The following is a 23,140-nucleotide window of genomic DNA, read 5'->3' on the forward strand; positions in this document are numbered from 1 at the left end:
TGTTTTTCTCTTTCTGACTTATTTTACTTAGCATTGTACTCTCTTAGTGCATACATGTTGTTGCAAAGAGAAAAATCTCATTTTTTTTAAATGTCTGAGTAACATTCCCCATATATACCAGGGGAAATGAAGTCTCACACACTGCTAGAGGGGACATAAGATGGTATAGCAACTTTGGAGAACACTTTGATGATGACTTAAAAATTCAACTGAAACTCACCAAAAGACACAGCGAATCCTCTGCTAGGAATCTTTCTTAGAAAAATGAAAACAAATATCCCACAAAGACATGCATGACAAAGTTCATAGCAGGATTAGTCATAATACCAAAAATTGGCAGCAATTCCAATGTCCATCCATTGGTATATTAACAAAATGCTGTCATCCATGCACTGGAATAGTATTCAGCAGTACAAAGGGACAAACTACTTATGCATGTTACAACATGTATGACACTCAAACACCGTACGCTAAGTAGAAGATGCCAGATGCATATATATATATATATATATATATATATATATATGATTTCACACATATTGATTGTACAGAAATGTAAATAAAATGGAAAGCTGGTCAGTGGTTTATCCAGGTCTGGAAGTAAAAGCAGGGATTAACTGCAAATAAGAAAGCTTTCCTGGATGACAAATTTTCTGTAATATTGTATTGTGATGTTGGTTTAAAAAGTATAAATTTACTAAAAACCATTTAAGCACACATTTATAATGGATGGATTTTATGGTGTGCAAATTATATCCCACTAAAGCTATTTTTTTAAATCAAGGTTAAGTGATATCCTCACCTGTAATATCGCAATACCTTTCAAAATTTTTATTAAAAATTAGAAAAATTCCTTTTCATATCTGCTGAGTGTGTACAGGGGACTCTATAATTGATCATTTAAGCAAGAACAGTTAGGAGAGATAAAAGAGTTATAAGAATAATCCCATAGGACCACAGGAGTTAGCCAAGACAGTCCCAGGCAAGCCAGGAGATATGACTGATTATTTTTAGCAGGTATCAAATTCAAATTTCAGCCTTCATTGAGATTTGCGTGGCACAGATTATATCATGTAACTGAGCTATTCTTCACTTTAAATCAGTCTTCCCATGAGTCAGGAGATGACAAACTACCTTTTCCTCGGGATCACAACGGGTTCACTTTGGCTCTCTGACCATGTAAAACACGTTCATCTCAATAGTCTGACAGCCTCAATTATGCTTCTTCCTTCCTTCCACTGAATACACAGGTAAGCAGGACATACAAGCAAACCTGCAAACAAACCACCTGTATATCTTTCAAAGTATCTAACAAAAGGTGCTAATTTTCCAAATCTCTAAGATACTAAAAATCAAGCCATTCCTTTAGAAGGAAAAATGCTAACATTTTAATTTTTGGTGACTCTGATTTATTTCTCCTCCTTTCATCCATTCCTTCCACAGCTATAAATTTATTCTGTGCCGGCACCACACGAGGTGCAGGAGAAAGTCAGGAGAAGGCAAGCAGCCCCCAGATGCCCTCTTCTCCACCAGGGCCCAACCAGCGCCGCATCAGTCCCAGGGCAGCAGAAGCACAGATGCCTGTTCTGCTTAAATTTCAACCACTGGCCTCACGAGCCAACAGTGCTTTATTTAGAGTTGAATCTTCTTTTCTAGGCACAGTTTTTAATTCCAATAACAGTTTTTAATTATAATTCTTTCCTAACTTGAAGGTTCAGCCAATGAAAATATAATACAATAAAGTAAGTCACTTTGAACACTCCTTCTCTCCTACTACACACTTGCATTTTGTCTTGAACAAAGCAGCTTCCCAGCAGAGCACCCTGACCAGGTTTGTTCCAGATCAGCTCCGGAACCCAAGGAAATGGAAATGCTCCCAACCACCACTAGGTGGGGGTACAAGTCAGAGGCAGGAAGCCAGCGGATTCAGACCTGGGAGCTTGATGAAGAATGTCTAAGGTGGGATTCCTCCTGTTGTTATCCTGCCGCTCTGAACTTCTAATTAAGTAAACACAACACTACTGAGAACTCTTATTAGAACAATAAAAGCTATGCAAAATGCTCAACTAAATATGAACTTCCGTTTTTTAAAAGAACAAGTCCTATGACATATAAAAAATCTCCATAAAATAACCCTCATAATGAGGTGTGCAAAATTTAATACTTGTTTGAGGTTCTCCTGAGTGAGAAAGAGATTTTCTGCTGGTTCATATCTGCATTTCATCTGACTCTACGCTTTTGTGTTTTAATCTGCTTTTATTTTTTTTAAGATTTATTTATTTATTTTAGAGAGAGACAGAGAGAGAGAGAGCAGGGGAAGGGGCAGAGGGAGAAAATATCCAAGCAGACTCCCATGGGGCAGGTGCGATCAGCAGGAGAAGCCAAAGGAGTAAATGTACATCGTGAGCTTGCACCCATCCCGCCACCATAGGGAGCACAGACCCACAGGCCTGCGTCCTACAGGCCCCAGGAGACCAGACAAGAGGACCAGAGAGAAGAAAGGGACGATGGACACAAGAGGCTCATGTGAGGAGAGCGCTGAGAGCAATAGAATGTGGTCATCAGAAGCCAGAGAAATGACTCAGATGGAATAACATAGACTTTAGGTGCTGTGAGCAGGGAAAGAGGTGGAGGGATAGGGATAGAAGGTAACGGAGAAAAGAGAGATGGAAATAAAAGAACTGGGTAGTAGAGATGGACAGACAGACGTAGGGAGACGGGAGTACAGAGACAGATGGGGGACAGAGAGAGAGAGAGATCAGGGGGAGGCAGAGGGGAGAGAGAGAGAAATAAAGCAGGACAAGGAGACCCAGCTGGAACGGGAGATGGAGAGACAAGGACGCAGAGGGAAGGATGGCAATAGACGTGAGACAGAGAGGAGTGTGGACACAACCGTGGGGACAGAGGGCCTGAGGGGGACAACAGGGGGAGAGGGATGTGGGGGGGCCAGCAGGAGCAGCACCAGAGCCAGGCAGGAGCTGGGAGCCCCTGGTGACCCTTGTCTGCACCCAGGGTCTCCTTGGGGGTGCACAGGGGTGATTTCCTCATTCTCGACTTCTCTCTAACCTCTCCTGCACTCAAGGTGGTAATAATTCCCTCGAGAAGAGCTGCCATTGGTAAGGCCCGTGCTAGCCTGGGACATGGTCCACGTGGGGACGGGCAGGAAGGTGGTCGGTTCCTTTATGACTGTGTGATTTCTCTTTGCCTTCGTTTCTCAGCTGAGCCCTGGGACTTGGGGTAGGAAGTGGTGTTTGATACCATAGTATAGATGCTGGGGTGCTCACCTCCGGATTCATATGGCTTTCCCCTTTTTCGGTGGTATCTAAAAAGGGGTAATACCTAGAGACATGAATTCAAATGATAAGTCAGAGTTTTTACTAATCGTTAAAAATTGTATATTTGTGGGCAGCCTGGGTGGCTCAGCGGTTTAGCGCTGCCTCAGCCTAGGGCATGATCCTGGAGACCCAGGATCGAGTCCCACGTCGGGTTCCCTGCCTGGAGTCTGCTTCTCCCTCTGCCTCTCTCTCTCTCTCTCTCTCTCTGTGTGTGTGTGTGTGTCTCTCATGAATAAATAAATAAAATCTTTTAAAAAATTATATATTTGCATTTTTCCCTTACACTGACATTTTTTTGCCTAATGCTGTCAACATAAATTTTTAAAAAATATCTAAATATCAGTGAGTCATAATCACCACTAACAATAGGCCCAGAGGATGAAATTTAAGATTTTTCTCTCTCCCTCTCACTCCCCACACTGTCTCTAGGGGACCCTGTGCCCATGAATAAAATCTAGTAGCAAGAGTACACTCCATTCTGTGCTGTAGCTTTAAATTTTTTTCTAGCATTCTGGTGGAGGAGATTTCTCTAATTACTTGTTTGTTTTGAGAATTCTTTTTCCAGGGCACCTGCATAGCTCTGTTGGCTAAGCATCTGCCTTAGGCTTAGGTCATGATCCCAGGGCCCTGCTCAGTGGGGAGCCTGCTTCTCCCTCTCCCCTGCTATTCCCCACTGTTCGTGCTCTCAGGCTCTATCGCTCTGTCAAATAAATAAATAAAATCTTCTAAAAAAAAAGAAAAAAAATATTTGAACTCTAGTGTGATGGCAGTTTTATACTTTCTTAAGTCCAAAAACATGAGGGGCACTTGGGTGACTTAGCAGCTGAGCCTTTGGCTCAGGGCGTAATCTCAGAGTCCTGGGATTGAGTCCTATATCCAGCTCCCCCGCAGGGAGCCTGTTTCTCTCTCTGCCTATGTCTCTGCCTCTCTCTGTGTGTCTCTCATGAATAAATAAATAAAATATTTTTAAAAAGTCCAAAAACATGAGACTCATGTGCCAGTATGGATTTCCTGGGACTCCAAGATAGTGAGGTTGCCTGGGATAGTCTGCTCTCAGAGCTGCTCCTGGGGCAGCCTCCTGTCCCCTGCACATGGGGTTCTTGAGCACAGGACTGTCAGCCAGTGTCCCTGCGCTTCCTTACTTCCCAGCCTCTGTGAAGGCCCTTGAGATTACTGTTCTCTTTAATGATAGCCATTAAAAAAATTGTTTATTTGAAAGAGAGCACAAGCAGAGGCAGGAGCAGAGGGAGAAGTAGACTCCCCCCTGAGCAGGGAACATGATGCCTGGCTAGATCCCAGGACCCTGTGATCATGACCTGAGCTGAAGGCAGATCTTAACCAACTGAGCCACCCAGGAGCCCTGATAATAGTCATTCTAACAAGTGTGAGACTATACCTCCTTGTGGATTTGATTTGCATTTCCCTGAATTATTTCAGACAAATAATGAATAATTTAGTTTGTGTTCCAATATTGCATAGCATTTTGTACTTATTTTTCCATTAAATCTGGCAACCCTATGTGAGGCTGCCTTTTTCCTTGAAGAGAAAAAGACATTATCTAGCAAATTAATTTTCTGTGAGCACACGTATACACTTACACACACTCACACACATTTCTGTATATCTACTGAGCAGAGTCAAATGTAGACCAACATAACTGATCCTACTTTCTTCTAATAAAGCCCATTTAATGATGGTCACATTTGTTAAGCTATTTTAAAAAGGCCAATGTGGGGAATGTTCAAGTGGCCTGTCATCATCTGTTGACTGAGAATACTAATGTGTCTCACAGAATTTTAATATTTTCAAGAATTCCAAAATTGAAATTTATGTTTGAAAAAGGGACCTGGCCCCATCCCTGACACGTGGTGGGTGCTCTGCATGTAGTGACTGAATTTGAAATGCCAGGTCCACTCAATTAGAGATGTGCACAGTGGAGAGGAGGGCATGGGGGCTCGAATCCTGCCTCAGCTGCTCGTGGTCCTGTCATATTGAATGAGTCACCTGCTTTGGGAAGCTGTTTTCTCATCTTTAAAGATGAGAATTAATGAGGCTTCTGGGGAAAAAAAATGCGGTTTCTGGAATGAGGCTATCATTTTCATTTTTAAGTGTCTAAACTTCTGTGATTCTGTAGTGAAGTCTGAATGTCCAGGATACTACCTATGATATGTTTTTAAAATGGGGTTAATAATCTAACAAATGAAACATATTTTTAAGAAAAAGTGTGTATTCAACACAAAGTATTATAAACATGTAAATTGAATATAAAAGCGAGACTATTTTATACAGAGTTCTCTCATCAAAACATATCAATGGCTTTCCTGTTGTGGGTTTTCTGGGCTTGTCCAGTTTACTAAGCGTTGACATCACATGTGCATCCAATTTATTTCCTGTGACCTAGTGAAGAAGTCAAACTGGATTAGATCTCAGACGCTCCCATGGTCAGAAGGGAGCTGTCCCAGGTCAGGGAGAGCGGCCAGCCTCTCAGAGGTTAAAGGAAAATGTCCAAGCTTCATCACCTGGCTCTTTGCACAGGGTCAGCCTGAGTCCACACCTGCTCTGACCCACCTGCCTCTCCCCTGGGGATGAGGCCTGAGGCCATCAGAGCAGTTGTATTCATGGCAGCAGCAGGATGACCTGGGAGGACAGGAAGTACTGCTCCCTCCACAGCCACCTGATTTTTCTCTTCCTGGGGACCAGGGGGGTCTTGCTCAGATCTCCCTAACACCTCATAAGGCTATTATCTGTGACCCGTTCAAAAGGTTTTTCATATTACTTTTTAAAATTGTGCAACTTTTAACAAATATGATCTTTTAGTGCCATGTAAGGAAGAGCACAGATACACTGCAGCAGGAAGAGAAGTAGAGGACAGGAAAGCAATTATCACCTGTTCAAATGCATTTCCAGGCCCGGCATGGACCTTCTATACTCTAGGGTGTCAAGCCAGCAAACTGAAATTTAGGGAACTCTCCTGTAAATGCTGTAAATGCTGCCCTTGACCAAAAACAGACTATCCCAGCCAGCCAGGCTCCAAACACCAACAATCTATAAGATCAGATATGTACCCTCATGCAATCAGCCTAACTCAAATACTCTCTCTTCAATCCCTGACTGACCTGCCAGCCTTGTGAGGAAATCCCTGACCTCCTAGCTCATCCTGCCTGTTCTCTCTGGGCTGCTTCTAAGGATAAAACTCCCTCATGCCCTGAATCCCTGAGTCAGAGTGCTCTACTGCTTGTGAGGCCCTGAACTCCCCAATCCATGGATTGTTCTTCTTTGGATAAAGCACACCACACTCTACAGACTAAATTGTTTCACTTTTTTTGATTGACACACCCAGGAGCTAGCTTGTTTGGTTGAAGGTTTGGGGCAGACTCTCTATACATTAAGGCTGATCATGGCCAACAGGTGTTGAGCCTTTAATGTCAGCAGTGTTTGAAGACAAATATCAACAGTAATTGAGAGAAACAGAGTTTTGAAGGCTGACAATGAGAAATAAAATTTATTTATTTTCATAAAGGAAAAAAAAAGTTGTGGATTTTCTTCCCAAAAGTAAGATAATCTAATTGGTGAGATTAGATTAGATTTTTCTCTAGAATGGGAGAGAGCAGGAAGAAAAGAGTTCACCCAAATTCTCAACCACATTGCTCCTATATTGAGAGTCTTTCCACATGTCTTTCTGCTGTGCAGATGTCACCCCCATTGTCACTCTCTTTTCCACTTAACATTTTATTTTTTATTTTTTTGTTTTTTAAATAATAAATTTATTTTTTATTGGTTTTCAATTTGCCAACATACAGAATAACACCCAGTGCTCATCCCGTCAAGTGCCCCCCTCAGTGCCCATCACCCATTCACCCCCACCCCCCACCCTCCTCCCCTTCCACCACCTCTAGTTCATTTCCCAGAGTTAGGAGTCTTCATGTTCTGTCTCCCTTTCTGATATTTCCTACCCATTTCTTCTCCCTTCCCTTCTATTCCCTTTCACTATTATTTATATTCCCCAAATGAAAGGGACCATATAATGTTTGTCCTTCTCCGATTGACTTATTTCACTCAGCATAATACCCTCCAGTTCCATCCATGTTGAAGAAAATGGTGGGTATTTGTCGTTTCTAATGGCTGAGTAATATTCCATTGTATACATAGACCACATCTTCTTTATCCATGCATCTTTCGATGGGCACTGAGGCTCCTTCCACAGTTTGGCTATTGTGGGCATTGCTGCTATAAACATCAGGGTGCAGGTGTCCCAGCGTTTCATCTTAACATTTTAGCACAGCTGCCCTAGACACCTGCTGAGGGCCTGAATGATGAGCCTGGAACATTATTGTAGCAGAGTATTCTAGTCACCAGTTCATCAGCTCAGCACAACCTTAAAGCCTGCATTTGGAGATATATGAGCCTTGAATCTTGGCTATAGCTCAGCATATCTGCCTTTCAGTTTTTATCAGGAGGAGGAGGTCAGGAGCTGGGTCTGGTACTGGGTACTGAAGAACCCAAGTCTCCCTGTCCCCCGAGTCTGCTTCCTGGCCATCCCCACTGTCTTTTCCTTCCAGGCTGGTGGGCTATCATTAGCCTAATTAATTACCAGAACTACACCAAGGAGATCTTTTTATACTTGGGATAAGAGAAAAGGAAACTTCATTTCAGTTGGAAGTCAATGCTACCTTGACTTCTCAAAGCTTCATTTCAGATGCAGTCCTCAGCTGACCCTTCCTGACACCCTGCCTTTACCATTTCTGAGGACCTGACCCTAGAACTGCAGCTCCCAGTCTCCCCCACTCTGCCCCTGTCTGCTCTACACCTGGCTCAATGCAATCTTCTTCCTTTGGCCACACACACGCACACACACACACACACCTGATTTTTCATAATTCTACACTATGAGGCCCCATCACCTATTGCAACTAGTCCAGGTTTAATATGAAACCCCAACACTTCTTGAGCATTTTCTATGCATCTGGGACAAACTGCATGCTTTGCTCTCCTTCCCTATTCACACTGCATGCAACTAATGAGGTCCCTTTTGACATATGAGGAAAAGGAGTCGAAACAGCTTGCCCAAGACACACAGCTATCACGTTATGTTAGGACATTTAAATCCTCCAATGAGATCTCTGGGAGAAATTCTCCAATGCTACCTCAAGGAACCTGCTGCCTTTTCAGCAGAGAGCTCTGTGCTTGTCTCTGCCTCCCAAGCAGGCTGCACACACATTCCCGTTAGTACCAAGTGGCCAATTGAGGCTTGAGAGTTGTCTCCAGCCAGACCTGGGAACATCCCCACCCAATACCCAGTAGACATGCAGTCTTGGAAAGGTACTTAAAATACCAACCAGAATTTCCCCATTTCTAAATTGAGAGAAGTAGCATTCATCCCACAGGATGAATTTCAAGATTTAATCAAACAATGAACAGAAACCAATTAGTGTGGTGCTCAGATGTAGTGGATGTCCAATCAAGGATTGCTGTTCTCACTGGTGCTGTCATGCACCAACATTGCTCAGTGTCTTTCAGCACCCTGAGCACTGATGTTCCCTCCCCCACTGTGGTCAGACCTGTCCCTGCCCTCTGGCACCTCCCACTCTCCAGCTTCTCTATTACTAGTACCTGCAGGTGCCTCAGGGAAGCTGAGGCTCAAATCTAACCTGCCCTCTGCCATCCACCAGAGTAGTCTCCCAGGTCCCCCTGGGCTTCTCTCCACCAGGCGGGAACCTGTACCATGCTGAGTTCCTTTGCTGTCCTGTGTGTCCTCCTGTTTCCCGGTAAGTCCTGACTCCCTCCACAATGCAGGGTGTGGGGGATGCCCTGAGTCTCCTGGCCATCCCTGTCTCACTGCTGTCCCTCTCTCCCTCTTTCAGGTGGTGCAGCAGGGCTCAAGCTCGAGCAGACTCCTGTGGTCGTGGGGCGCTTGGGCACCTCGGCTACCCTGCCATGCACAGTGGATACCTCGGTGAGCTACATCCACTGGTACTTCCACAAGGAGGATACAGCCCCCAAGAGGCTCCTCTACCTAGACATGTCCAGGTCGCTTGTGCAGAGGGATATATTTGTGAAAGCGGACAAAGTCAACGCCAAGAAAGGCAAGAACAGTTACAGCTGTAACCTGTTGCTGCAGAAACTGGAGAAGAGTGATGAGGGCGTGTACTACTGCGCTGCCTGGGAAGCGCACAGCCACTCCTGCTGCCCTGGCCCCTGTGCAAAAAGGTCTCCATATCCTAGGGCCCTCCACACCTGGCACCTTCCCTCCCCTGGCTCTGGGTCCCTGGAGTTACCTTGGGGTTAGGCCTTAGGACCCCAGCATCTGGCAGGTGCCCCCTTCTTGGGTCCACTCTATATAACCCTGGAGGCTAAGGAGCCCCTGGTACTCAGGTTGGCTCAGACCCAGGAAGCTGTCCAGCCTGGAGGGACTTTTCTAAAGATTGTCAGGGGCAGCGTTTCTGAAGCATTTGGAGTAGAATCCGTGCTGCTCGATGTAGTAGCCACTAGTCACAGGTGGGTACTGAGCACTTGAAATGTAGCTAGTGCACTAGTCCAAGCTGAGATGGCTGCTTGTGTACCATACAAACCATGTTCTGGAGACTATAAAAAATGATGAAATATTTTCTTAGTAATATCTATACTGATTAGATGTTGAAATACTATTTTGGATATCTCACAGTAAATAAAAGTAATGCTAGAATTTTATTTGTTTCTTTAGCCTTTTAAAAATGCAGCAGTATGAAAATGTTTGTCTCCATTTGTGATTTGTATTTATTTCTACTGAACAGAGCTGTGACAGACTGGCGATTGAAGAATCTGACCACCTGCGTGAAGAATGTGGGAATGAAATATGGTGCAAATCATTTCAAGAGTGAAAGACTCTAGAGATTTACCACAAAATGTTTGAAGGCTCAGACTGGGAGTCACCTCCTGATTCCAGTTTCTATGTTGCTGCCCTGCCCCCTACTAGTTACTTGCAGTGGAGAGTCAGGGAGCAGAGGCTCAGGAAGCTGAGGGCTAACTTCTCAGCACCCTCGTGCACTGGCATGTCTGGGCCTCAACTCCTGTGGGGGGACATGATCCTCAGGGAGGTTGATGCATCAGCCCTGGGTGAGACCTGGGGACTTCGACCTTCTGCTTCTGCTTGAATGCTACTCCATATGATTTGGTCTATATTCCCTGGACCTCTATTCTCTGCTCTGTAAAATGAGGTGGTTTAACTGCCACAGTTGTGTGACTGATTTCTGTATCAAACCAAAATTGTATCAATAAGATATCACTATACTTACTAACTTCTTATAAAATTAGTCAACTTCTTGAGATAGAAAAAAGAATGAAGGAAAAAGAAAAGAAGAGCCATATTACCGATTCTCTAGGAATACCTCTGCGGCAGTATGTGGGAAAAAGAAAAAGCTCTGCGAGAAAGTCTAATTGAATTAAATGCATTTCCATTTGAAAATTCAAATTTTATGTGAAATGCAATTGCATTGGTGAAAATGATTACTGTAAGGAAAGTCTACATGATCTGAAGGAAATTGGTCCCTCAGATTCACTAACTCCCCATTTATCTCTCTGAGCCTCTGCTTTTGTGGTGAGAGATTTGTATTTAAGATAGGCATGTCTGTACAAGAGCCCAACCAACACTTCAACCCTCTACTGAAGGCCTGGGTCAAGGCTAAGACCTCCAGTATGTGCAGGAAGAGGTTGTAAGGGAGGGGCAGAAATTTACCTTTGTTCTGTTCTGAGAATGTTCCTTCATTTATCCTCCCCATTACCTATGCAACTGAGCCCTTTCCTCTCAGTGCCTGACTCCACAAGGCAGTGATCTGAGACCTGGTAACCTATTACCATTTGGTTAGAGAGAAATTAGCTAACTACGAAGACACTGTCATGAGAAGTCATCCCAAGTCAATGTAAATCTTAGTTTTTAACATGGTTCCATAGTGCCTTTGAGTTACCTCCTGATAGGACACTGACCTTGTGCATGGAGCAAACAATCCATATATAGAAGGAAAAACAAGTCCAGATTTGGAGTCATTTCCTTCCCCTGCCTTTCTCCCTGTGCATAAGGAGGTGAGCTTCCCCAAAGATACCTTGGGTACACACAGCCCTCCTGTCCTCAGGAAATGTTTGCTAATTAAATGGTTGTTTAAACAGCTAAGTCATGAAAACACTAAAAGCATCTCTTTAGAATGTACAGCACTGATTCCAGTGGCGTATCTATTGTCTGTTGAACTAAGATTGATATTTTGACTATTAGAGTGGGGCTCACATTACCTCATGGGTAGGGGATTTTGTTATAGATGGATACTTGAAATATCCTGATGGTTTGGGCTCAACTCATTTATTTCACTCCTAAGGTGAGTGAGACACAATGGTTTTGAGTAATAGAAGCAACGTTACATTTTGAAGTTAATGCTGAGTAAAGTCTAAGAACATATAAAAAAAAAACATTGTTTTCATAGTTGTATCATCCATTCCCAACTGATCACACATGTTAGTACTATGTAAAATGTCATGTCTGTAACCTCGGAGTCACCTTCTAAAAATCACAATTCTAAAAATTTCTGGGCACACTTGGAAATCCATGCTGATTGTTTGTATTGGGGCTCTTTATTTTCCAGGCCCAGAACGGGTTCAGGGACGCAGTCTTGGGTAGAGGAAAGGTCGCAAGTTGAAGAGGTCACTCCTAAACATTGGGATCAGGAGATCTTTTACTATGTCACTTCCATACACTTATTTTCTCATGGAAAACCTGTATGGCTTGGAATTTTATTTTTAAATGTATTTTTAAAAAGAATTGACATGTTATTTAATATTTAAAAACTTACATATTATTGAACACTTAGATACAATGTGTGAAATCTGATGTTTAGAAATGTGTCTAACATTGGAAGACAATCATCAATTATATGGTTTCACTGATACATGGAATATAAGAAATAGTGAAATGGATTATAAGGGAAAGGAGGGAAACTGAGTGGGTAAAAGTTAGAGTGGGAGACAAACCATGAGAGACTCCTAACTCTGGGAAACAAACAAAGGGTTGGGGAAGGGGAGGTGAATGGGGAGATGGGGTAACTGAATGATGGGCACTAAGGCAGGCACTTGATGGGATGAGCATTGAGTGTTATACTATATGTTGGCAAATTGAATTTAAATTTTAAAAATGGGGTTACTAATCTAACAAATGAGAAATATTTTTAAGAAAAAGTGTGTATTCAACACAAAGTGTTACAAACATGTAAATTGAGGATGAAAGAAATAATATTTTATCTACAGTCCTTTCATCAAATTATATAAATGCCTTTTCCATTTTGGGTTTTCTTTATGTCTCTTTTGTCTAGATACAGAGGCAGGAATGAAATTATCTCAAGCAGAATAGCACACAAAAAAATTCTATTCAACAAAGATGCTTGTCATTTCTATTTCCTGAAAACGTGATCTGCTACCATTCAGGGAAGGTTGTTAGAAAATCAGCCTCAAATATTCATCTGGAGACCAAGAAGAAGACAGACTTTCAGGTAGGATCCTGAGTGTCCCCTGCTTTGGGGGCAGAGATTTCTCCACCAGGCAAAGAACAAGCAAGGATGCTGAGGGACACAATGACTGGATTCTGGGAAATCTTCTGCTTCCTGCTCAGTATTGGTGTTCTACTTTTCTCCCCATTGCTCTGTGTCCCAGGCACCTAACCCCTGTGGATTACAGTAATGGGAATCTCTGCTCTGGTTTCCGATGGAAAGTTGGCCAGTGGAAATTGAAGTTCAAAGAACAATCACCATGTCACTTACAGAAGCATTTCTTCTTGGGCTCTAGATTGCCAAGCCCTTGTTCGTTTCCCAGAGTTAGGTGTCTCTCATGTATTGTCACCCTCACTGATATTTTCACTCAGTACAGGGTTCTGGGAAAAAAGAAACAAATTCCTCCAGTGGGTAGAGTGTTATAAAATGGAATGGCATCTCTCACCCGCACCTTGGTGCCTGAGCATAAACCTCTGGGTATGGGGACAGATGGCACTATAGGTTGGCCCTGAAGATGCAGGCCCCTTTCAGGGAAAGAACCCTAAGCTCATGCTGCTCCTAATTCCCAGTCTCTTGCTGATGCTTCCATTGGCTGCTCCCAAACAGCAACCAGAGAATAAGGAAAACCATCTGTGCACTCCATGAGGTTCCACCTCCTAATGCCCAGGGTAAGGTAAGAGAGGTAGACTGTCCATCTGGAGGAGCAAAAGAATGAAATTAAGCAGACAGTCAAATAAGTGGGTTGCATTTGCCCCCAAAGTAGTAAAGCAAATTGAAGAGTTGGGAGATTTTGTCTAGTTCCTTTCATTTCACTTTCCACAAAGCCATCAAGGTCCCATCTCTAACAGAACAGGATGTGCCCTTTTCCTTCTGTAACAAAACAGGAAACTGGACTCGTGTTGAGAGATTATCATTAACTTTGCGCTTTTCTAGTTGATACACTTAGTAGAAAAAACCACATAGATTATTTCTAATGCTTTTGTTTTTCAGTTAAATCAGCGATTCTGAGTATTTCTTGAATAATGAAGTAAGTCATCATCACCTAAGTAGAATAGATTAATGAGATCTCTGAGTAGATAAATGATGATAGTGCTTTGTGAACCAGTATTATGATGAATCCAGTTCTGTGTTCTTGATGTTCTTTAATACAATACACAAGGGAACAGTAGTAAAACAATTCTAACTCTTGTTAAAACAAAGTAGAGAAATGACTGCCACTTTCATAATATCAACTAAAACGCAGCCTGTCACATGTGTAGAATTGATCTATCTTTTCTCTCCTTCCCACATGGAGACAGTTGCTGTTCATGGTGAGCTGCTCATGGGGACTTTTATCTTCATCTTTATCCTTTTTCTCTAAGTTTCTTCTAGGAAGATCTTTATCCACATGCCCTGAGACATTCCTTGAATCACATGTCATTCCTCTATACCTCACTGTCCTATCAAATGAAAACTACAAGCCTCCATATCATGTGATTGAAAGGTGAAGATTGAAAAGGTGAAGAACATTTAGGGAAAAAAATCTATCAATAAAAAGTACTCATTAAAATTTTTTTAATTTTTTTTATTTATTTATGATAGTCAGAGAGAGAGAGAGAGAGAGAGAGAGAGAGAGAGAGAGAGAGGCAGAGACACAGGCAGAGGGAGAAGCAGGCTCCATGCACCAGGAGCCCGATGTGGGATTCGATCCTGGGTCTCCAGGATCGCGCCCTGGGCCAAAGGCAGGCGCCAAACCGCTGCGCCACCCAGGGATCCCCGAAAAGTACTCATTAAATATTAACTCATTTTTTGGAGGGGGGATCGGAGAGGGAGAGGGAGAGAGAATATCTTACGCAGGATCCACACTCAGCAGAAGCCTGATGTGGGGCTCAATCTCTGTGATGATAATAACCTGAGCGGAAATCAAGAGACAGATGCTAGCTGGCTGAGGTATCCAGACACCCCAAATATTTGCTCTTCTGAAACTTAATATTTATAGAATATGCAGTATTTTAAACTATTATACTGAGAAAGTATGTTTATAAAGCAGCTTCTGACAAGTAGAGACCATTCTCATTTCCACAGAAATCAAGACTAAACCACTAAACCACTTCTTCACTACAGGACAATACAAGGAACAAGGCACTGTCCCCCACAACGTAGACAGAACAGATAGTGAACATTAAGTGACACAAATCCTTAAAATCTGCTCAAGCACAAGTGTAGGACCTGATTTTAGAGAATAAGTAAAATGCCAATAAATTATCCATTGACTTTTCAACATAAAACAGTGAAAAGTGTATTTCTAACCATAGACTCTGCAGTAGGCTTCTGTGGGAATATGATCTCTCCTTGCAACTTTCCTATATGAGCTACTCACCTTAAGGATAAATTCCCCAACGAACATCAACATATTCATTCACTCTGTCCCCTATTGAAGTCCCCATGGTCTAGTGTTCAACTTCGAGATCTCCTCAGGGGAAAGAGGGATTTACAGGCCAGACATACAAGAGATGGAATTCCATGGGATCCTTCAGCCCTTCTCCCAACTCAGTTGGGCTCATGTTCTTTGATGGTCATTTTAACCTACACTGTTCATGACCTTGACTGTTTCTCAGTGGGGGGACCCTTGTTTTCTTGAGCCTGATCAGAACCTTCCTAGTCCCTTATATTTTTTTTTTTTGGAAGAAAATTGGAGGCCAACATCTGAATGGAACACATCAATGGGGAAGACCAACTCTTTCCAAAAGGAATGCGTGGATTCTGCTTCTGAATGCATCTTTGCTACATTACTATTTTGGTTCTCAAAATATCTTTGTTAAATGCATTTTCTCATGTCATGTATGGAAGAGCAGTTTGCTTTGTACTATCGTGTCTTCAGACAACAGTCCTCAGGAGGCAGAAGTTATATCAGCTTTTCAATATGAGACTTAGAAAAGTTAGTAAAAAGTTTAATGTTAGAATAATGGAAAGAGGTAAACAATTTATGCTGCATTCAAAAGATAGAATACTATAAAGCCATTAAAAATGGCCTTTTAAGATTGGGTAATAAAAGTGAAATGTTTGCCTCAGAAACAAAAAAATTATATAAAGTTCATGCCATACATTATATCTTAAATACATAAATGTCTCTCTTGGTGAGAGAAAGAAACTGAAATGAAATATTTAAGTTTTAAGATAGCATATTGCCAGACATGATGGGTTTTCTTCCTTATTCACTTATTGATTTTATACATTTAAAATAAAAGTAAGAACAATAATTTTTACAAAGAAAATATTATTTCAGAAGGTCATTTTTATTCTTTTTCAACAACAATAAAAATGTAACTTGAAAACTTTAGAAAGATATAATATCGCTATGCACAAAATCTAATTTATTATCTTTTTTCAGGTGCATAAACTTTTTTCCCTCCTTTTTAAATTTTTTTTAATTTTAATTTTAATTTTTTTAAATTTTTATTTATTTATGATAGAGAGAGAGAGAGAGAGAGAGAGAGACAGAGACAGAGACAGAGACACAGGCAGAGGGATAAGCAGGCTCCATGCACCAGGAGCCCTATGTGGGACTCGATCCCGGGTCTCCAGGATCCCTGGGCCAAAGGCAGGCGCCAAACCGCTGCGCCACCCAGGGATCCCTCCCTCCGTTTTTTTAAATAATAAATTTATTTTTTATTGGTGTTCAATTTGCCAACATACTGAATAACACCCAGTGCTCATCCCGTCAAGCGCCCCCCTCAGTGGTACAATGGAATATTACTCAGCCACTAGAAATGACAAATACCCACCATTTGCTTCAACGTGGATGGAACTGGAGGGTATTATGCTGAGTGAAATGAGTCAATCGGAGAAGGACAAAAATTATATGGTCTCATTCATTTGGGGAATATAAATAATAGTGAAAGGGATTGGAAGGAAAGGGAGTAGAAATGGGTAGGTGCATAAACTTTATGTTCATTCTCAGACTGATAATGGAACTTTCTCAATTTTGAAAAATATTTCTTTCAGCAACTATAGATATAGAAAGCGAGTCAAGGAGAGATTAAATGCTTCAGTCCACATCCAAAGGGGTATGAATCATAGGAGATGCTGAATTTCATAGGGCATTAATAATAATATTCATGAAAAGTTGGTAAGGCCCTGATAAATTTTCAATATATGAAGTTAACTAAGTGGGTTAAATAGTAAAGGAGGATGTTTAATTATATGTAGTCATGAAAAATACTATTCTCATATATTACTTAAAGACCTGGAATATTGCTCACAAGAATGATTTGACCAAAAGTGGAGAATATATGTCAGATATGTAAATCTCACTTTATATTTACATATAAAATGCCAAGGAATCCCAATTCTAGTTACAAATACATAGAGAAAATTCAAAATCAAAGTAAAAGATAGTTGCCTTGTGTTGTAATTTTTATACCTCATTTAGCTCAGATTTTCTTTAGGATCCACTGGTACTTATATGTGTTCTCATATGTACTGACTCTGTTTTTGAATGAGTCACTTCTCTGGGCTACCTTCCTTATTTGTGAAATGAAGATTAAACATAACAGGTATCACATGAGACTGCAGAGAGGAGTAAATACAATTGTACAATAAAACATTTAGAACTTTGCCTGACAAATAACAAGTCCAAATTTCTCATTAGTTATCTAGTAATTATAAAGTGAATCATTGCATAATACACATAACATTGCTTTGAAAGTGATCCTGCTGGTGACATCATGCTCCTGAGACAATTGCAAGACCAGGATGAATAGAAGTTCATTTCCAGAGACTGCTCTGACCCATGTATCCCCAGCAGTTGTGGTCTAGTTCCTTTTTGGAGGGACCCAGATGATAAATCAAATTTGATTTCTCTGAGTCCTAATCTGCCTGGTGACATCTCAATCTACTTTAAAAAAACACAAAAAAACGCCAAGTCCTTATGTACATGGCGTATTCAATAGTGTCAATGAGATATTTCAGGGTCTGATTGTTGTTCTGTTGTGCTGTGTGACAGAAGAGTAAGGTCAGGTTTCCCATCTGAGTCCTGAATAACAGCAAATCAGAGACAGTTAGACATACAGGCTGAATCCAGCAGACCTGTCCGCATGTTACTGAGCAGTGTTTCTGTAGTATAGGATTCCTGCATGGGAATGTCTGAGTCCGTATGAGAAACATAATCTGCCTCATACAAGACAGACACATTTACCAGGAGTTTCTTTCCAGATTAAGACTCCTTTTACCTCATCTGCCCAGCAGTCATGGGGCACACAACTGCTCACATCTGTGACAGATCATAAAGAACCCTAGGGAATTATCTAAGCTACCACTTCTTCTAAGAACCCAGAACCAGTCCCACCCTCCTGCTGTCCTGACAAGTCTTAACAGGCACCTCACTTCTTACCTTATTGCTGGGGAGTCTGCCAAGCCAACTGGATGCCACTTCTGGAAGCAGTCGTCTTCTCAACCCTTTGGGCTTGTGAGTTGTCCCCCAGGCACTTCAGTCTACAGAAGAGACTCAAGAAATTTTTTCTTATTGCCTCTTTCCATATCATTTGTTCTTGGGAATTTCTCATCATTGCTTGCAGTTGCCCTTGGGCAGATAAAGATGGAACAACCTGAAATATCATTTTCTAGAGCAAGAGATGAGCATGCCCACGTATCATGCAAGGTTTTCTCTGAGGACATTAACAAAGGAGCTGTTCACTGGGACCGACAGCAGATCAAGGATAGAATATCTAACATTTGTCTCAACAAAGCTTCCTTATGGTCCCTTAAATGGGAAGAACAACAAGCTTCCACTTCAACCTTGACAATAAATGTGTTAAGGAAACAAGATGAGGCCATATGTTACTGTGCCTATTGGATTGGGACCCACAGTATTAGAGTCGCCAATAAAAGCTGCTCAAAAACCACCTTCAGATGTGGCACACACATTCTACTCAATATGGGCAACCACAGAGACTGCACAGCTGGGTGTGCAGCCTGAGGCTCTCCCTCTGCAGTATTTCCTGGGCTTTACAGGAAGACATTGCAGATCTTGTCACACAGTGAGTTCCATGGGATATCAGCAATTATGGTACAAATTAAAGTAGTTTGAACTGATTTCCCACTAAATTAGGCCATCTGGGACCTCTGAAAACATAGAGTGAATGGTTCAAAGAAAATCCATTTGTTAATGCACTGAGGAAAGAGATTTCTAGTACCTGAATAGTTCAAAATGAAGACAAGAAAGGGAATATGCAGATTACATGAATATTTCTTATTATTACTCTGTAATTTTATTCATGACTATTGCAGTTTTTCAGAGGTAGGATGATCAAACATAAAAATTCCATGCATTGCCATCTTGTTGCCATACTGAAGGAATGTACAGACTATTTTATCCCTAAGTAAATTGTAGCTAATTGGGATAATGGAGAAACCAAGATAGAAATCCTGTAGGTCAAAGCAGTACCTGCCTCCATTTGCAGAGTCAAAATAGAACAAAAGAACACTACTCCACTGGAACAAGACCCTTAGCATATCAGGTGGCTGCAACTTAGTAGATATGCTGCTAAGACCTTGTTCTTCAGGGTTCTGCAAAGAAAACTAAAAAACCTGAATGAGGTTCAGTTGGTTAAAAGAAGGATCATATATGCTCCTTTTATCTGTAAAGAAAATATGGTAAAGGTCTTCGTGAAGTAATAAAATTAAAAATCATGATTGAGAATAAAATTCTGTAATTAGTACCTGGATAGTTACCAATTTTCAAGAAATAGTGAGACATACAAGTAATGTGTGAAATTATAAAATCTCTCCCTTCACCTCCTTAGAGTCAACTCTCAAATGTTGAGGTAAGTTCTTTATATCAGAAAAACTCAATACTTTTGGTAACTCGATATCTGACCACATAATCACCATGCATACAGTTTAACTCTGGTTCCTGAGACCACGACAACGCCCTCATTCTGTTTCTCATTCTAAGAATCACATGGTGCTATCAAGTGCAGTGGTTCTATGAAAGCAGAATGAATTCTTGCCACAGGCAAGTCAGAACCTTCTCATTGGGCAAATGAAGGTTCATGTGTCCCACACCCGGTCTATCATGATTCTTATGTGGGGTGGGTCCCAACAGGAGCAACCTTAGGGCCTGGATCTCAACAGGGCCTCACCTGTCCCCTAATACATCTACAGACACAAAGATAGGAAGATCTCTGGATGAAATATGGAATCAGAGAACAATGAATCCTCTAAGAAAGAAGTGAATGAAAAGAAGGATTTAAGCTTCTCATAGTATCTGTGCTAAGTATTTTACACAGATTATTTTATTTAATCCTTAAAAAGCAATGCAGAATGGATTGAATTGGCCACATGGGGAGATGGAGCCACCCTGACTTTTCAACACATGACAGCCATGAAACACTACAGTGATGAGCAGTATGGAAAGGATTACATTATCTGTGTGGCTTATAAGTGAAAGGATACTATGTAGCCATTAAAAACTCTTTTGGAAGAATTATATATAAAATTCACAAATTTAGTGACAGCCAGGGAAAATTTCCTCAGATTTGGGCCTTGGTGGGCATTTCTAAGATGTGAATATTTAAACTCTGATGGGCCCAGAACATGTCTCCCCAAGAGAGGGCTTGATCAAGATGGAGGTCCAACAGTGGAATCAGTATTTTTAGCACTCCTGTATCCAAGAATTTTTGGTTTTACATTTATTAATGAGATTTTTTATATAACAATGTAAACATAACTGTATATATGACACTCAAATGATAATATATTTGTATTTTCCCATCTAATATTATAACTACTTTGTAACTCCCTGAAAAAAAAAAAGAAAAAGCTACAATCAACCTTAATGTTGAGAGTAGTTACCATAGAACAGGGGGTCTGCAAATTCTGTCCATGCCAGGCAAGCCCCAGTTTTATAAATAAAGTTTTATTGAAACACAACCTTGACCATATACTTGCAAATTGCTCGTAGCTGGTTTGCATTTCAAAGAAGTGCTACGTAGTTGTATCAGACACACACAAAGCCTAAAATGTTGACCATTTGGCCCTCTAAAGAACATGTTTGACAATTAATGCCTTAGCATGATATACTGTGACTGATAGTTATTTTCATTTTATGTTTACCTATTTCTCAGTGTGTTGTCAATGGTCCTTTATTACATATCAATCCTCTCCATACTAACTGTCTTATTCTGGATAAATTACTTAACATTCTTTGATTCATTTTCCTCATTTGAAAAATGAAAAATGCAATTTTATTTACCTTAAAGGACTGTTGAGAGGAGGAACTTAAATAATACGTATACAATTCTTACAAGGGCTTGGAGTCTCCTGCTCACTATATTGAGGCTTCGTATTGCTTATATGGGTTATTATGTCATATTTGAACATACTATGACAAAATGTGAAACAAAACTCAGAACTTATCCTTTTCTTTGTTTATTTTAAATAATAGAAATACGTGAAAATGGAAAACTTATCCTTTCACACATTTTTAGTAGAATACCTGTTGACATTCCTGGAATGTAGCCATGCATATTATTTCCTAACTGTCTATGACTGGTTTTGTGCTACAATGGCTGATGTGAGGATTCACAACAGAGACATTAGGGCCCAAAGCCTAAATATTTATTATCTGACCCTACAGAAAAAATTGGACAGCCTGTCCTATGCAAAATAGTTAGAGAATGAGTTTGCATTTATAGCTAAAATTCAAGATGTAATAAGAGAAATTATTGATAAAGTTTACTCTGTGAAAATGAAAACGAAATTTGCATGGCAAAAGCAGCATAAATTAAATGACACATGGCAAACTGTGAGGAAATATTTACAACCTGCTTAGCACATAATGGTCAACTATGCCTAATATAAAAATACGTTTAAAAAATGGAGGTAGGGGATACCTGGGTGGCTCAGCAGTTTGGCACCTGCCTTCAGCCAATGGCGTGATCCCGGAGTCCCGGGATCGAGTCCCTTGTCGGGCTCCCTGAATGGAGCCTGCTTCTCCCTCTGCCTGTGTCTCTGCCTCTGTCTCCCTCTCTCTGTCTCTCATGAATAAATAAATAAAATCTTTAAAAAATAGAGGTAAAACATTTCAATTATCCTATAGGAAAATGGCAAAAAACATCAAATTCAATTCATGAAAAACATACAAATAGCTATTAAATTTATACAAGTTGATGAACTTCACTTATAATAACATAAATTTCGATTAAAACTGCTGAGGTACCATTCTTGCTCCTAAGCCTGGCAAGAATATAAGTTTGATAATACTCTCTGTTGGCAATGCTGTGAAAGAAAACAGCGCACATATTTGGTAGGATGCAAAACACAACCATTTCGTGGGGGAGATTTGAAAATATCTAATGAAAGTTCATATGCATTTACTTTTCAAGCTAGCAAAAACACTTTCAGAAATTTACTCTGAAGGCATAATTTCAACACTTTGAAAATATATATGCACAAAGGTATTCATTGGGTAACAGCAAAATGTGAAATTACATAAATGTCCAGACATAGGAGATGGGTTTAATAAATGATGGCACTTGACACAATGGAGGACTATCCACTGTAAAATAGATATGAGATACAAAATCAACTGTAAATTATATACCAATCAGACACAATTGGAAATTAAATTGTAAAAATAGTACTATTTACAATAGCAACAACAGCAATATCAAAAATGAATAGCATACTTTGTGAAAAATTTATCCAGTAATATGAAGGATTTGTATGCTGAAAACAATACAACTTTAATGACAGAAGCTGAAGAGAACTAAATAAATGGAGAGGTATACCATGTTCATAGATGGAAGAGTCCATATATTTAAGATGTCAAAAGTTCCTCAAAAGGGTAAGCAGATTCAATGTAATCCCAGGAAGACTTTTCATAGAAATCAGTAAACTGTTGCAAAATTCATAGGGGAAGGAACAGGACATACCATTGAAAAACCAGTTTGAAAAGAGTATTAACACTTACTGTTAAGCCTTTATGATCAAGACGGTGGAATATTGGTGAATTTATGGACAAATTGGTGAATTTGGTGAATTTATTTATGAAATTATGAATTTGGTGAATTGGTGAATTTATGGACGAATTGCCAATTTATTGGTGAATTTATAACAGGTAAAGAATTAAGAAGTGGGAAAACACAGAAGTGGCTAACTAATTTCTAACATGGTGTCAAAGAAATCCAGTGAACAGAGAATAGACTTTTCAACAAAAGGTATTGGAACTATTGTTCCTCTATGTGAAAAACAAAACAATACCAGAACGACACTATCTATACCAAACACCATATACATAAACTAATTAAGAACATTTTCTAA

The 23,140-nt window shown here is 40.6% G+C and overlaps 1 gene segment (V, D, J or C); it reads left to right on the forward strand.

The window, feature by feature from the left end:
* The first annotated feature begins 8,966 nt into the window (after positions 1-8,966).
* LOC129494356 (T cell receptor gamma constant 2-like) overlaps positions 8,967-23,140 on the forward strand; it is a 39,838-nt gene continuing 25,664 nt past the window's right edge. The window contains 3 exon segments of the C gene segment in view: positions 8,967-9,100; positions 9,197-9,503; positions 13,328-13,339. Coding sequence covers positions 9,058-9,100; positions 9,197-9,503; positions 13,328-13,339 — 362 coding nt within the window.

Source organism: Nyctereutes procyonoides, unplaced genomic scaffold (assembly GCF_905146905.1).
Source record: "Nyctereutes procyonoides isolate TBG_1078 unplaced genomic scaffold, NYPRO_anot_genome, whole genome shotgun sequence".
NCBI classification, from domain to species: Eukaryota; Metazoa; Chordata; class Mammalia; order Carnivora; family Canidae; genus Nyctereutes; species Nyctereutes procyonoides.